The sequence below is a fragment of the Oncorhynchus keta genome, chromosome 14 (genome assembly GCF_023373465.1).
Source record: "Oncorhynchus keta strain PuntledgeMale-10-30-2019 chromosome 14, Oket_V2, whole genome shotgun sequence".
In the NCBI taxonomy this organism is placed as follows: Eukaryota; Metazoa; Chordata; class Actinopteri; order Salmoniformes; family Salmonidae; genus Oncorhynchus; species Oncorhynchus keta.
The window spans coordinates 72,802,387-72,818,517 of NC_068434.1; the positions used below are offsets into that span (position 1 = coordinate 72,802,387).

The window sequence follows — 16,131 nt, forward strand, 5'->3', positions numbered from 1 at the left end:
AAGAAAACACTGACGTTTCCAAAACCGCAAATATATTATCTGTGAGTGCCACAGAACTGATGCTACAGGCGAAACCAAGATGAAATTTCAATCAGGAAATGCCCCAGATTTTGAAGCCGCTGTGTTCCAATGTCTCCTTATATGGCTGTGAATGTGCAAGGAATGAGCCTACACTTTCTGTCGTTTCCCCAAGGTGTCTGCAGCATTGTGACGTATTTGTAGGCATACCATTGGAAGATTGACCATAAGAGACTACATTTACCAGGTGCTCGCTTGGTGTCCTCCGTTGCAATTATTGTGTAATCTCCAGCTGTGTGTATTTTTCCATTTGCTTCAGACGAGAAACCCAACTGCCACGAATGACTTATCATCGAATAGATATGTGAAAACATTTTTTTTCCTTAGCCAAACGTGATGAACAAAACGGAGCGATTTCTCCTACACAAATAATATTTTTGGAAAAACTGAACATTTGCTATCTAACCGAGAGTCTCCTCATTGAAAACATCCGAAGTTCTTCAAAGGTAAATTATTTTATTTGAATGCTTTCCTTGTTTTTGTGAAAATGTTGCCTGCTGAATGCTAGGCTTAATGCTATGCTAGCTATCAATACTCTTCCACAAATGCTTGTGTAGCTATGGTTGGAAAGCATATTTTGAAAATCTGAGATTACAGTGTTGTTAACAAAAGGCTAAGCTTGTGAGCCAATATTTATTTAATTTCATTTGCGATTTTCATGAATAGTTAATAACATTGCGTTATGGTAATGAGCTTGAGGCTATGATTACGCTCCCGGATACGGGATTGCTCGACGCAAGAAGTTAAAGGAACATGCACCTGTGGAGCGGTCGTTAAGACACTAACAGCAATTAAGGTCACAGTTTTAGGACCCTAAATAGGCCTTTCTACTGACTCTGAAAAACACCAAATTAAAGATTCCCAGGGTCCCTGCTCATCTGCGCGAACGTGCCTCAGGCATGCTGCAAGGAAACAGGGAGGCAAGGGAAATAAATGTCAATGTCCGTACTGTGAGACGCCTAAGACAGCGCTACAGGGACACAGGATGGACAGCTGATCATCCTCGCAGTAGCAGCCCAGGTGTAGCGCCTGCAAAGGATCGATACATCTGAATATCACACCTGTGGGACAGGTACATTATGGCAACAACAACTGCCCGAGGTACATCAGGAACACACAATCCCTCCAGCAGTGCTCAGACTGTCCACATTAGGCTGAGTGAGGCTGGACTGAGGGCTTGTAGGCCTGTCGTAAGGCAGGTCCTCGCTAGACATCACCCGCAACAACGTTGCCTATGGGCACAAATCCACTGTCGCTGGACCAGACAGGACTGGCAAAAAGTGATGAGTCTCGGTTTTGTCCCACTGATGAGTCGCAGTTTTGTCTCAAGGTGTGATGGTCGGATTTGCGTTTATCATCGAAGGAATGAGCATTACACAGAGGCCTGTATTCTGGAGCGGCATCGATTTGGAGGTGGAGGGTCTGTCATGGTCTGGGGCATCACAGCATCATCGGACTGAGCTTGTTGTCATTGCAGGCAATCTCAATGCTGTGCGTTACAGGGTAGACATCCTCCTCCCTCATGTGGTACCCTTCCTGCAGGCTCATCCTGACATGACCCTCCAGCATGGCAATGCCACCAGCTATACTGCTTGTTCTGTGCGTGATTTTCTGCAAGACAGGAATGTCAGTGTTCTGCAATGTTCTGGATCTCAATCCCATTGAGCATGTAGTCTTATTTCCCTCATTAAAATGCAAATCAATGTATAACATTTTTGACATGCGTTTTCTGGATTTTTACGGACTATAACAAGGAAATCCCAACACAAGCTGCCCAGTGACACGAGCCTACCAGACAAGCTACATGATTTTTATGCTCGCGTCGAGGCAAGCAACACTGAAGCCTGCACAATAGCACCGGCTGTTTTGGATGGCCATGTGATAATGCTCTCGGTAGCCTATGGGAACAAAACCTTTTAAAAAAAAAACAGGTCAACATTCACAAAGCAGCTGGGCCAGACGGATTGCCAGGAAGTGTACTCAAAGCATGCGTGCACCAACTGTCAAGTGTCATCACTGACGTTTTCAACCTCTCCCTGACCGAGTCTGTAATATGTTTCAAGCAGAACACCATAGTCCCTGTGCCCAAGGAAGCAAAGTTAACCTGCCGAAATGATTACCACCCCGTGGCACTTACATCGGTAGCCATGAAGTGCTTTGACAGGCTGGTCATGGCTCACATCAACAGCATCCTCCCGGACACCCTAGACCCACGCCAATTTGGATAATCTCTTGGGGCGGTATGTGATCTCAATCGCACTGCACACTGCCCTTTCTCCCTTGGACAAAAGGAACACCTATGTGAGAATGCTGTTCATTGACTGCCACTCAGTGTTCAACACCAGTGTCCACGAAGCTCATCACTAAACTAAGGACACTGGGACTGAACACCTCCCTCTGAAACTGGATCCTAGACTTCCTGACAGGTCGCCCCAGGTGGTAAGAGTAGGCAACAACACGTCTACCACACTGATCCTTAACACTGGGGCCCCACAGGGGTGTGTACTTAGACCCCTCCTGTATTCCCTGTTCACCCATGACAGCGTGGCCAAACACAACACCAACACCATCATTAAGTTTGCTACAGGAAAGGGCAGGCTGAACAGGCCCCCATTAACATCGGGGCAACGGGGCTGTAGTGGAGCGGGTCGAGAGTTAAGTTCCTTGGTGTCCACATTACCAACAAACTGGCATGGTCCAAACATACCAAGACAGTCGTGAAGAGGGCACCTCAAACCTATTCCCCCTCAGGAGACTGAAAAGATTTGGCATGGGTCCCCAGATCATCAAACGGTTGGTGAGAGCATGGTTGCATCACCGCCTGGTATAGCAAATGCTCGGTAAGGCGCTAGAGAGGGTAATGCGAACGGCCCAGTACATCACTGGGGCCAAGCTTCCTGCCATCCAAGACCCATATAAATAGGCGATCTCCGAGGAAAGCCCATAAAATTGTCAGAGATTCCAGTCACACAAGTTTAAGACTGTTTTCTCTGCTACCGTACGACAAGCGGTACCGGAGCGCCAAGTCTAGGACCAAAAGGCACCTGAACAGCTTCTACCACCAAGCCATTAGACCACTTTACAATTCATACAAATCGCCACAGGACAATTTACTTTGAAATCCCCTCCCCCTTGTACACTGATGCTACTCGCTGTTTGTTTGTTACCTATGCATAGTCACTTCGCCCAAACCTACATGTACAGATTACCTCAACTAACCTGTACACTGAATCGTTACCCCTGCTATATAGCCTCATTACTGTTATTCTTATTCTGTTATATTTTAGCCTACTTGGTAAATATTTTCTTCTGCTTGAACTGCACTGTTGGTTAACGGCTTGTAAGTAAGTATTCCACGGTAAAGTTCTCACTTGTTTTCGGCGCATGGATCAAATCAAACTTTATTTGCCAGATTTTAATCCCACCAACACAAAATATGAAATAATTCAAGTAGTCTGAATACTTTAGCAAGGCACTATAAATGGCTTTCTCCATATGCTTTTAACATAAAGAGTTGAGATGTATGGAGTGTGACATGGGCACAGCTGGAAATCAGAGTAGTGGTAACAGAGTGTGTGATTTGAAGTGGTGCCAGTGCCCTTGGCCTGGTCTAGTTTCTCTTCATGGACCAAACTCCAAAATTAGGTCTGGCATATTCAGGACTCATTAATTGTGGCTTTGCCTAAAATGGATGGCTGCTGAGAGAGCGAGCGAGCATGAGGCACATTTGTTCAAAGACCCAAGATTCCACCCGTGCGTGCAACTGTAAGAGTACAAAAGCCCTACTGTGCTATTAATGCCTGTGGGTGGTGCTACTGATGTGCGGATACATACACCATCGGCTTTCCAGCAGCCCCTGCCATCCAAACAGTAATGATGGTTGTGCTGTGTATGCCAACACTGCTTTTAATGTATACAATGGTACTCAACTATATACAAAGCAATGGGATCACACTGTTCAATTTTGTGATGTATGCCAAATTACATCTCACTACTGGACCGAGAGAGAAAAACATAGATTTAAAGTAACCTATGACAGCCCCCTACTTACCTTTTCATCATTGGCAACCAGCAGAATCTCCATCCCAGTCTTTAACCTTTGGAGCTCCTGGTCTGTAGAAAGGAGTCATAGGTACATGATGGCAACTACACTATGTATGCAGTACCATAATATGACAATATGTTTGCAATCTTTCATTTTCTACCCCATTTAGGCATATGTAAAATAGATGGCGCAGAACTTCAGATGGAAAATGTCTCATCTAGCCAGGGAGTCAACAGTATGAGCTAGAGGTCCATACAATAAAGCAGAAATGAAGTAGAGAAAGTTGACAGGCAGCCATGTGCAATGGAAAAGACATCTTCTGAAAATGAAACTTAATCACTCAACTACAGTATACCACTAGTAGCAAGAGCACAATGCCATATCAAGGTTATGGTACTGGACACCAGTTGGCTGACATTAACAGATCAAGAGTCCCTTCCCAGTGGAAATTCTGTATTCTGATCAGTGATTCCATATACTCAGTTGAAGAAATGTGAGCTCATTAAAATGTTGCCAGACAGAGGAAGCCAAGGTACATTCCTGAGTTTGATTTTCTTGGAGCCCCACAACAGGGTATGCAAGACAGTGTGAATGGAGTGCATTTAGGGAAGGGATAAGATGGTGAGGTTGAAAGCAATGTGTTAAAGTTGTTAAATAGTGTTAAGGCTTACGCTTGTTGTTGAGCCTTCTCCTGTACATATCCTCTAACAGTGGAAATTATGCAATGTGGAGAGAGAGAACCATTGTTAGACACCACTCGCATGCAGGCACACCTTTTGCTGCCACTGTTGCAGCATGTTATTGATCCATGACTGACAAAAACCTGTTGACAAGTCAACAAGAAAGGACACATTGCTCCTTCATTACAGAACAAACCCTGTATTAAAGTTACTCAGTTTGGAAGAAGCATTTGTTTGGGTGCTTACCTCTCTCCGAGGTCTCAGTGGACAGTGGTCTGGCCAGGAGCTGTGTGTGCAGGCTGTCTATCTCAGCATTCTTACTGAGCAGGAGCTGCTGGAGGTCTGATAGCTCTGCCTGTGTGATTGGGGGGGAATCAGGAGCATGCATAAGCGAACACTCTTATGCTCTCAGAAAGACAACACATTCATAACATAATCCTCATACAACTGTTGGAGACTAAGTCAAATCAATGTTTATTGGTGGCGTAAACTGTTTAGCAGATGTAGTAGGTACAGCAAAATGCTTGTCAGTAAACACTCAAGCTTGAAATCTAAAGCTGATATTTACATGATTTGGCTGGTTCATCTTTCCATAGCAGGCTATATGTTTATATAGGGCAGACTGAAGTTCAGAGTAACGCATCCACAACCCACATGACCATATATAGCCTGATAATGTCGTCAAAAATGTGTTAGACTAGCAGTGATTAAAGTTAAAATACATATGAACAAAAAAGAGATTCATGTCTGTCCCGAGTGAATTTTTTTTTTTTTTTTAAATGGCTCAACGAAGCAGTTCAGGAAAAGGTGAAATTGAGAGTTGGAGAGTGCAAGGGAGCGAAAGAGTGAGCCAGGTAGAGAGCCAGTGAGGTATGGCAATGGGGTGTGTTAACCAAGGCATTGTTTAACTGCCAAGAGAAACCACCAAGGGAATGTGCCACCATTTAAATCCATTTCTACAAAGAAAATGGTCAGCAGATTTGTAAAGAAAATAAGCTTTTGTGAATGACTTTAGTGTCTGTATGACTCATCTAACTGGGCAGAAAAGCAGATTGGACAGAGTTTAGGAAAAGTGCAGTTAGCAGAGGAATCTGGGCACTACTAGTACAGTCTAGACATAAACAGGAGAGGAGGTAGGCTAACGTATGTCTGTTATACCTTTGTTGCTTTGAGTCTCCTCTCATACTGGGACTTCTGGTCTTCAAGATAGTCTACTTTCTCCTTGAGAAGTCTGAGCTCTTGAAGTTTGACCTGGGGACATTGATAAGAGGATATACAACTTGTAAATGTCGTTGTCACAAATGTACATCAACAGATAATGGCTTGTTTTAATAGTCTGGAGAGTGTCAATTAGTCCATGAGTTCTATCTGCTAACTATTCTCACACCACCACAATGAAATGCCTCTTAAAAATGATGCAGTACAACCCTCTTATCCACACACTAAATGGGATTGCATTGGGTCTCATGAACTATGCATGTGCAAGTTTGGTGGTGAGGGGTTCCTTAGTGCAAGCACAGATCTAAGTGTCAGAGCCTTGGGATCATGCCATACACAGTGATGGACGACTACATGCTTAGGATCAAAAGTCATGCAGACATTCTCTGCCTACACTCTCGCTTCCACAGCAGCACTGCTCCTCAGAAGTACTGGAGCTATTCTCCACACCTGAGAATGGGATCACGTCAGGAGGCTCCTCCAGCCCACTGTCGTGTACCTCCTCTGGGCTACCATCACAGGCGAGCCCCTGGTCTGGGTTTTGGGCATCCGTGAACCAAGTGTTGCAGGCCTTCTGTAGGCTGCTGTCAGCCTGCCCTGTTTTCTCCCGGATCCTGCAATTGATCTCCTGCTGAAACCTACACATCTGCTCCTGCAGCTCACTAATCAAGTTTACGACACTCTGACACAAAGGGAAGAGAGAAATAAGGAAAATTAAAATAAACACAGAATGAGAGGAAGAATGAAAAAAGGACTGTGTGTGGTGTTCCTCAACGATATACTAACACATTTTTTACATAATAAATGGAATGTTTAAAGCCATGCACTGTTTTGGGTTTAAATGTCTGTGTGAACCACAATGAGAAACAGCTCTGCGAGGTCTAAACACACTCTGGGCCTGTGAAATAGTTTTGTCAGGGTAAATATGCTTATGACCTACTGGAGTGAGAACAGAAGGTACCTAATCTCTCTCACACACACACACACACACGCTACTGCCACATGAAATAAACCGTCTAGTCCATTAGAGCAAGGCAAGTTCTCATACTTAGAGCGTAAACAACCATAGAGCTATGCCTGGACTGTGGAAGTATCACATGGTGTCCAGTATAGAGGATACGACAGATATATGGAGAGCTGTCCGCAGCTATATATAACCATGAGCTTAGTGACTGCTCCAGAGCAGGGAGGCCTCCAAAATGAGTGTGTCAATGTGTGTGCGTATTCACATGCATACTGTATGCTTGAATGGTCACACATGGCACATCAGTGGAATGTTCAAAGCAGAGGTTTCATTCTCTCCAGAAAGCAGTCATAGGGAAGGCAGTGTGTGTACATGACCAGAGCAGAAAGACTATTGCACCACATGTCCTTAAATTACTAAACCTACTGAATATCCTCTACATTACAAACCACAGGTATGGATCATTTCCTGTCCAAAGTGTTATGCTACTCAGTCTTGAAAGGAGTGGGGTTACCTCATTTAACACCTTCCTCTGCATCTCACACAATAGGCCAGTCATGATTTCAACAACATCAGGACTGTAGACTGAAACGTAAAACCTGTCGCCGAGTTAAAGTCTACTCACCCTCAGGTTTACCCAGTCATCCATCATGCCAGCACGGCTTCACATAGTATGGATGTGCTCTGGGGCACAAAGGCTCATTGAAAAGCCATGTTTTGCAATAGTTCGGAGGAAGATGTTGGACCTTCATGTGGTGATGGGTGTAGGTAACCCAACATACCATATGGGCTTAAGCAAACATACATTTCAGGTTGAACTAAAAACAGAGCTAGGACTCCCTAGGAATGAAACTGCTCTCCATGTAGTCCAGGAAGAGGGTAGAGTATATTTTACTCTGTCTTTAAAAGTATGTTTGTCATAAAGTCAGCTGCTGAATACATGGTTGGGTTACCTAAAATATTAACAGGACTTCTACATACACTCCTGTCATTTCCTCGTGAAGCTCACTTCACTAAAACAGATGTCACAAGGGATATGAAACAAACCCCCTTAGAGTCCTGACAGAATTCAACTTCCCTATACTTGTTCAAGCGCAACATTAGTCTAAAAACAAATAAAAACCTGCCGGTTGTTGTAATCACAGACATGCTAGTCTGTCTCAGGGACTCAACTCTGACCTCCTCAGTCATACGTAAGCTTAGTATTACTCATCATCCCTCATTGTGTGTGTCCTTACCTCTGCTTTGTGCTGCCTCTCTACTCCATGAAACTGTTTCTCCTCCATGTCCACCAGCTTCAGTTTCAGGTAGGACACCTCTCCCATCAGATTCAACTTCTGACTCTCCAGTGACGTCCTGCTAAGGAGCTCCTACCACCAGGGGAGACCCACGTGTTAATACACCAATCATGAAAATGGTTAAAGACCACACACACACACACTGACCGTTAGAGACAGTAGTACAAAGACACCAATCCCAAACAGAACTTCTACTCTGGACACTAAATAAGCTATCGTCTAGCTCTGCTCAGTCCTCTCAAAGTCAGACAAACCCTCTGCTGTCAGACACAGTCCACAAAGCTAAATATACACAGCTTCTGGGCACTATTTTTACTGCCCCTCTCAAAGGCAAGCACAAAGCATGCAGAGGAGAACGTAAAAGAGCCCACAGTTCCCATACAACAACAAATAGAAGTACTGTAGAGGCTCAGCACATGCCTTCCTATTTGAATGTGGATTGCTATCAATCAAACATGCTGATTAGGACCTTGCTTGATACACTAATTATCCCTCTTTATCAGAAAAACTGTCCCCTTTGAAAGTCCCCATTTCTCTCAACAGCTAATTATGTTGATTTCAGGCAGGTGCAAATTCTCAGAGGCTGCCCAAATCTGATATTTTTTTTCACTCTTTTGTATTTTGACCAGTGCAACTCTGAAAAAGCACAGATGTGAAAAGATCTGATGTGATTGGTCAAAAGACTAATTAGTGAAACCATATCTGAATTGGGCTGCCTACGTAAACACAGCCTTAGAAAGGTCCAAAGAAAATATCCGAAGCACTGAGGTAGGCCGACCATGGGCATTTAAAAATCTAGCTATTTTGAAGCAAAAAGGGTTGGGTTTCTGAGAGGTTTCTGGGAGAGTGCACATGGAAAATATTAGAGCTGTGTCACTAGTAAGAGATTTGCGGCTCAGGTCCAAAGCCTCATAATGACCAAATCTCATGGAAACAAACCCGGCCCTTCAAAACAACCCTGCTGTACAGAGTTAACCAGGGGTGTATTCAATACGAAAACTGTTTACAGTTAAAGAACCAAATGGAAACAAACAGAGCAAAACAACATTTCAATTGGACAAATTCAGGTAGTTCCCTCCCGTTTCTGTTTAATACACTTTTTGCAACAGAATTGAAGTTTGCAATGGCTACCAAATGAAATGCATTGAAGGCATTTGAAGAGTCTAACAAAGTCTGCATAGTATACAGAATTTATTTGGGAGAACTTTGGAGCAGTTGAAAGCCTCTCCTTGGAAGGATGATATACTGTAGCAAAAAAAAAATTACGAGTATGCTAAGTTTGTCCTACCTCAGTTTCCGGTTTGTATGGACTGACAATAGTCCTTTTCATGCATGAAGGCTAAAGATGTTGCTGTCATGAAGTTATCTTAGCTCAGTTGTAAAGAGGATCCTTGATTCTGACTGAGCTTCCATGTCTGCTCTGAGTTTGAACTCCACTGCACCTCACAGGAGTCGAAGACATGGACACCACCTCTACTGATGACAGAGCACTACGTTCATCCCTGCTCTCTCTCTCTCACTGCTTCTTAATCTCTCAGTCCATTTACTCTCTCGTTGTCCCTTTACACCTTCTCTTCCATTTCTCTCTCATTCTCTGTCCCTTCACTCCCTCTTTCCAACCCCCCCTCCCAGCCTGAGGCCATGTGTCCAACCTCATCTGGGTGGTTAGGGGTGTGACCGACTATGCTCTCTGTCCTGTGCACACCTACCCAGACAGACCAGCCCTAGAGCAGAGCACCATGACCAAACCTTCCAGAGCAGACGGATGCTCCACTGCAAGAATCAGTCCTGGATGGGAACAGACCACACTAAATATTTGGGTTGTCACAGAGATCTAGAGTCTGGCTCACTGGAATCCTGGTGAGGAATTTCCTCCTGGGATACTGGACTCTCTAGGAGGTAGTGTACCATGAGACTCAGCATGTCTAGACAGTCTGCTAGGAGACAGTGTGTCTAAATCTAAATGTCCTATACTCACACATGCATTATTTGAATGTTTTCTAGTCATACATAACGCAAATGTCATGATGTCAGTCTAAGGAAGAAAGCATGATATTTGTGCTGCTGTGATGCAGACTTTCAGAACCCTGTTTGAATAGAAACAGGAACTGTTTGGAAGTGAACAGGAACTGTTTGGAAGTGAACAGGAACTGTATGGAAGTGAACCTGATAACCATACAAAACGAGGAAGTTGATATCATACTGAAGCCAGTCTAAACTGAGACACGGTTGCAGTTCAAAGGTTTGTATGAATGGAAGAGGAGCAGAGTGTGAGGTCCTTACCTGCTGCAGCATCTCTTCTGTAGAGTTGAGCTTGTGTTGATGTTCCTCCAGAGAACTTTCCAGATCACTGATCTTTACTCCCTGAGCTTCCACCTGGTCCGTCAGAACGCTCACCTGTGTGTGTGTGTGGAATGGAGGAGAAACTCAGTCACACTAGCAGGCAGCAATGCTTCAACATTTCTGACACCCTCCTTTCAATGTTGTCAACCCCCTTGACCTCTGTTCATGCTTCATTCCCACACTCTCTTTCTCCCTCCCTGCCGTTGCTCCTTCCTTCCCTCCCTCCCGTCTTCCCCCTTTCCTGGCTCCACCCTCCACCTGGGAAGTTATCTAACCCCAACATCCACATGCACTTTCTCAGTCATTAAAATCACCTCTCTGCCTGCCATCCATTTCACAACATATCAGCTCCTTAATTGATATACCCTTCACACTGCCAGATAACAAATATTTACAAAGCTGAATGAAGGACTCTTTGTCCTTCATGAGTTTTCTCAGTTCAACTCATCAGGCCGGCTCTGCACTACTCATGATATAGATACAGCTGTTGAGAAAACAAACTAGGGAAAGAGCCAATCGGTTACAAAGGCGGGGCTCAACTAGCCAATCAGATGGAGTTTTGAGGAGGAACATGTTAGTGTGTACATGAGACCTATACACAACAACAAGACATCACATCTGTCAATGAACAGAGGTGTGTTGTAGCCTACAAATCTGGACCTGACTGCAGAAAAACCCTTACTCAACAGCGGACTAGTGTACACACACACACACACACACACACACACACACACACACACACACACACACACACACACACACACACACACACACACACACACACACACTAACATAAACGTAAGAAGTAATGCCCTTGTTCCTAACCCTTGTTGACACCTGTTCAACAAAACAACACTGGATTAATCACCCCCCCTCTCAATTCAATTCAAGGAGCTTTATTGGCAGGGGAAGTATATGTTAACATTGTCAAAGCGGGTGAAGTATCTCTCTCTCTCTCTCTCTCTCTCTCTCTACCTCTCTCTACATATCTCTCTATATCTCTACATCACTCTCTCTCTCTCCATCTCTCTCTCTACATCTCTCTCTCTACATCTATATATATACATATACATATCTCTGTCTCAATCTCTCTCTCGCTACATCTATCTCTCTCTCTCTCTCTACATCTCTCTCTCTCTACATCTCTCTCTCTCTCTCTACATCTCTATCTCTGTCTCTCTCTACATCTCTCTCTACATCTCTACATCTCTCTCTCTCATCTCTCTCTCTACATCTCTCTCTCTACATATCTCTCTCTACACATCTCTCTCTACATCTCTCTCTCTACATCTCTCTCTCTACATATCTCTCTTTACATCTCTCTCTCCCGCCAGATATCTTGCTTGTTTGTAGGTGACCAAATACTTATTTTACACCATAATTTGCAAATAAATTCATAAAAAATCCTACAATGTGATTTTCTGGATTTTGTTTCCCTCATTTTGTCTGTCATAGTTGAAGTGTACCTATGATGAAAATTACAGGCCTCTCTCGTCTTTTTAAGTGAGAGAACTTGCACAATTGGTACTGACTAAATACTTTTTTGCTCCACTGTATATCTCTATCTCTCTCTCTCTACATCTCTCTCTCCGTCTCTCTCTACGTCTCTCTCTACATCTCTCTTAATTCAAATCAATTTGCTTTATTGGCATGACGTAACAATGTACATATTGCCAAAGCTTACTTTGGATATTTACAATATTAAGATAATAATAATCAATATTGTCAACCATTGAACAATAACACTATAGAGGACATGTGCAGATTGGTCTGTGCTCACTGAGCCTGTACTTTGTCAAGGTTTTGATCAGTAACCATGGTCAAATAGTTAGCCACAGTGTACTGTTGATTTAGGGCCGGATAGCACTGCATTTTGCGTTGGGCTTGTGTTTCCCAATAAGCAATGTAGTTTTGATTTGACTGTGTTGTAATGTGGTTTATTCTGATGATTGGATGTTCTGGCCCTGAGGCTTCAGTGTGTTAGTAGAACAGTTTTGTGAATTCAGCAACAGGACCAGCTGGATGAGGAGACTCTTATTTTCTCATCTCTCTCTCTCTCTCTCTCTCTCTCTCTCTCTCTCTCTCTCTCTCTCTCTCTCTCTCTCTCTCTGTATGTCTCTCTCTCTCTCTCTCTCTCTCTCTCTCTCTCTCTCTCTCTCTCTCTCTCTCTCTCTCTATTTGTCTCTCTTCCTCTCCTGCTTTCCCTCTCTCTATCCCTCCCTCTGTAATGACTGATACATGATAGAGCTACTACTGTTTATATTTTATTGAGGGCACCAGGGGGCCAATGCAGTGTAATGTATCCTCTTGTATATCAGTAGGCTCATATTCAACTCGGGGGATCAACTTCAGCTGAATTGAAATAATAATTGCTGTGGGAGAGGGGTATATAAACATTACAACAACTCCTTTATATGCCAATGTGCCGCAAAACACACATGCCTACAGACACAGATAGCTAAAAATACACAAATGCATTATGGCAAATACAAAACATACACATGCATACACTGATTATGACATAAGGTAATCTTACCTGGAGGACAAGGGACTCTTTGTCTCCCTCTAAGCGTGTCAATCGTTCTTGGTTAGTCTCGCCGTTCACAGGGGACTGCTGGTTTACCTACAGAGGAGCGGTCAGTTACTGGTCAATTTGTGGTCAGTACAAGTACAACTGTGAAGTGAGAGGAGTTACCCACAGTGTCAGCTCTACCTTGAACCAGGGCTCCCTGAAATGAAAGCTCAGACTCTGGAGAGAACAACAAGAACACACACACACACACACACACAGCATTGGTATCACATTTCATATAACCTATTGTGACTGTGGGGTGAGAAGGTCGTGAGTGTGGAATTCTGTAAGAGGTTTATGCTTCTTAAGCTTTCATTAAATGATGATGAATATTTTAGTATTCTAAGAATTTGATATTTGCTTCTCGAACCAATGTTGCAAGACCTCAGGCCTTCCTAAATAATGGCTTAGCCGTTCATGTATGAAACCAAATTAGAAGAAATTGCTGAGAAATCCAGACTTTTTTAAACCACAACCATGGAAAGTTTGTGGCACAGCAACTTTGAGGCTGAGCCAATCAGCTCAAGTAGTTTACAGTAATTGTGAAATACCATTAAACCTTTAATAGACAATGTAAGAACACTCTGCAGATCTAACTGTTGAAGATTCAGAATCCACAGCATGTGGCTGGAGTTTAACTTCCTTCACGGGTCATAGGAAAAAGAAGACAAATGATGCATTTAGCCATATATCTTTTGAACAATAGAATATGCAAATGCATTCTCTTCAGTTATTTCAAGGGCTGCAAATAACAAATATTTGCGCAACATAAACATCCTGTAAACAAGTCCAAATAAGCAAGTCAGTTTGGTAAAAGAGAGAGAAAAAGCCTTTGTATATTATCATCTATCAGGCCATTTTGTGTCCAAGTTAATCCATGACAACGAGGTCCAGATGGGATCAGCCAGAAAGAGCTAAAAACGTCTCCCTAATGACAACAAGATGGTGAAGGAGAATTCAGGAATGGACTGATCATAACTACATCCAGTCTAGTCCTATCAGGTCTATTTCAGGTGCTTCCTGTACTGTGCCCTCAGAGGAAGGACAAAGTCTGAAGTGAAAACACATGTTGCCCATCCATTCATCCATTCATTTATTCTCCTCAGGTACTATGACCTCTTGACCTGTCTGGTGTTTACCTTTCACGCATCCCAGTATCTCCTGACACATGTTTCCTGCCCCTACTTAGTGATTGGTCACTGGGACCTTGATTGCTGATTGGCCGCAGGGACCGTGAAACAGGTTAAGCCTGGTGCACAAGCTCACCATACCAGATCTGGTTCCCATTCAGTGACACGTTTAAATGTTTTCCTCCTATCCTAGATAACATCCATTTAGCCACAGACTCAGATTAGCCTACACAATCTTCATTGAAATTCAGTAAAAGTTCCTCAACAGATGGATTGACAGGTTAGCCATATAGCTAATTGAACTATACTGAAATAAAGTTTTCCTGTTATCGTACCATGTATGAAGGCTATGTAGAATCTCATCCAATCCTAATCACCTGCAGAGTTTTGGGTATAGCTCCATTAAGGAACAGCATTTCAATCAGTTCATCGGCTTTCTCCGTGAGAGCTTCCCATGTCTGGAACACACTGCCATCAGACACACAACTGCGCCACCTATCCGACCTTCACAAAAAGCCAAGACATGGCTAAAGGCCAGTCATGCTATGTTGTATTGTGTTTTGGAGGACACGCAGTCATGCTAGCAGCAACTGCATAAGGTTACTGTGAAACCAAGGTAAATTAAAGCCATTTTCTCAGTTTCACGCTACGAGCAGTTACTGCCTTTTTGCTTTGAAGGACAGTACGACGCACAACTTTCCAGCTTACGGTCAAAACAGGTGAGTCTATACTATCAATGTTTCTAACTGTGTTACAATGAGCAACTCCACAATACACTTCTTTCTCCATGTGCATCTCCAGTATGCAAGGAATTTCACTGTAATAACAATAACCAGATTCCTCTATACAGATGCAGTACAGATGTATTAGCAGGGAAAATGCATGAAAGTGAAACCTCAAAGTGTCTTACCTTTTTCAGCCAGGCAAAATGCTTATAAAAATCTATGTTATACTCCATTCTGTTGGCCCATTGTGGCTTTGACTATATCCTCCCTCAAACTCTACACTGTAACTTATCCAGAGAGAGAGAGAGAGAGAGAGAGAGAGAGAGAGAGAGAGAGAGAGAGAGAGAGAGAGAGAGAGAAAGGAAGCAAGAGCACGATAGACAAGAGATTGATTAATAGAGTAGAGCTCAGAAAGAAAGATACTTTATCTCTGTTGATCTCCCTGATTCCTTCTATCTTCTTCCTCTTCCCCTCCTTCCCTCTCTCTTGCTGCAGAGAGACTGTAGTGGGGACCCTGTGGTGTGCTGTGTCTGGTTCGAACCCTGGCTGTGCGGTTTGGAGCCCAGACAGAGGCAGGCTGAGAAGTGACTAGTCTTCTTCTCCTCCTCTCTCTCTCTCTCTCTCTCTCTCTCTCTCTCTCTCTCTCTCTCTCTCTCTCTCTCTCTCTCTCTCTCTCTCTCTCTCTCTCTCTCTCTCTCTCTCTCTCTCTCTCTCTCTCTCTCTCTCTCTCTCTCTCTCTCTCTCACACACACACTCACACACACACACACACACGCACACGCACACACACACTCCCTCTCTCTCTCTCTTGCTGTCCGTCTCTCTCTTTTTATCGCTCTCCCTCTCCGTCTCATACACAAACATTATCACTTGGTTATTTTTGTCTGTATCCCCCCCTTTCTCTCTCTCTCTGAAGTACCCCTCGATGTAGCTACTTTTGTGATCTCTCTAAAGGGGCACCGTAGAGAGGGAGCATTCTGCTATACATGCTTGCCACAGATGTGGTACGAACCAAGAAAGGTAGGTAGACAGAGGAGGGGGAGGAGGAAGGGAAAGAGGAGATTAAATAGGCGGGAGG

The 16,131-nt window shown here is 43.7% G+C and overlaps 1 protein-coding gene across 11 annotated transcripts in view; it reads right to left on the reverse strand.

The window, feature by feature from the left end:
• The window catches only part of ppfibp2a (PPFIA binding protein 2a), a 36,889-nt gene extending 21,535 nt beyond the window's left edge, over positions 1–15,354 (reverse strand). The window contains exons 1-9 of one of the 11 annotated variants that reach the window (XM_052462451.1): positions 15,239–15,353; positions 13,163–13,249; positions 10,567–10,680; positions 8,224–8,355; positions 6,416–6,703; positions 5,962–6,054; positions 5,050–5,158; positions 4,795–4,827; positions 4,130–4,191 (exon numbers count right to left, since the gene is read on the reverse strand). In XM_052462451.1, coding sequence (XP_052318411.1) covers positions 4,130–4,191; positions 4,795–4,827; positions 5,050–5,158; positions 5,962–6,054; positions 6,416–6,703; positions 8,224–8,355; positions 10,567–10,680; positions 13,163–13,249; positions 15,239–15,286 — 966 coding nt within the window. In that variant the 5' untranslated portion in view covers positions 15,287–15,353. The other 10 variants (XM_052462452.1, XM_035787181.2, XM_035787183.2 and 7 more) reach the window with 10 other exon arrangements.
• Between the last annotated feature and the right edge of the window lie 777 nt (positions 15,355–16,131).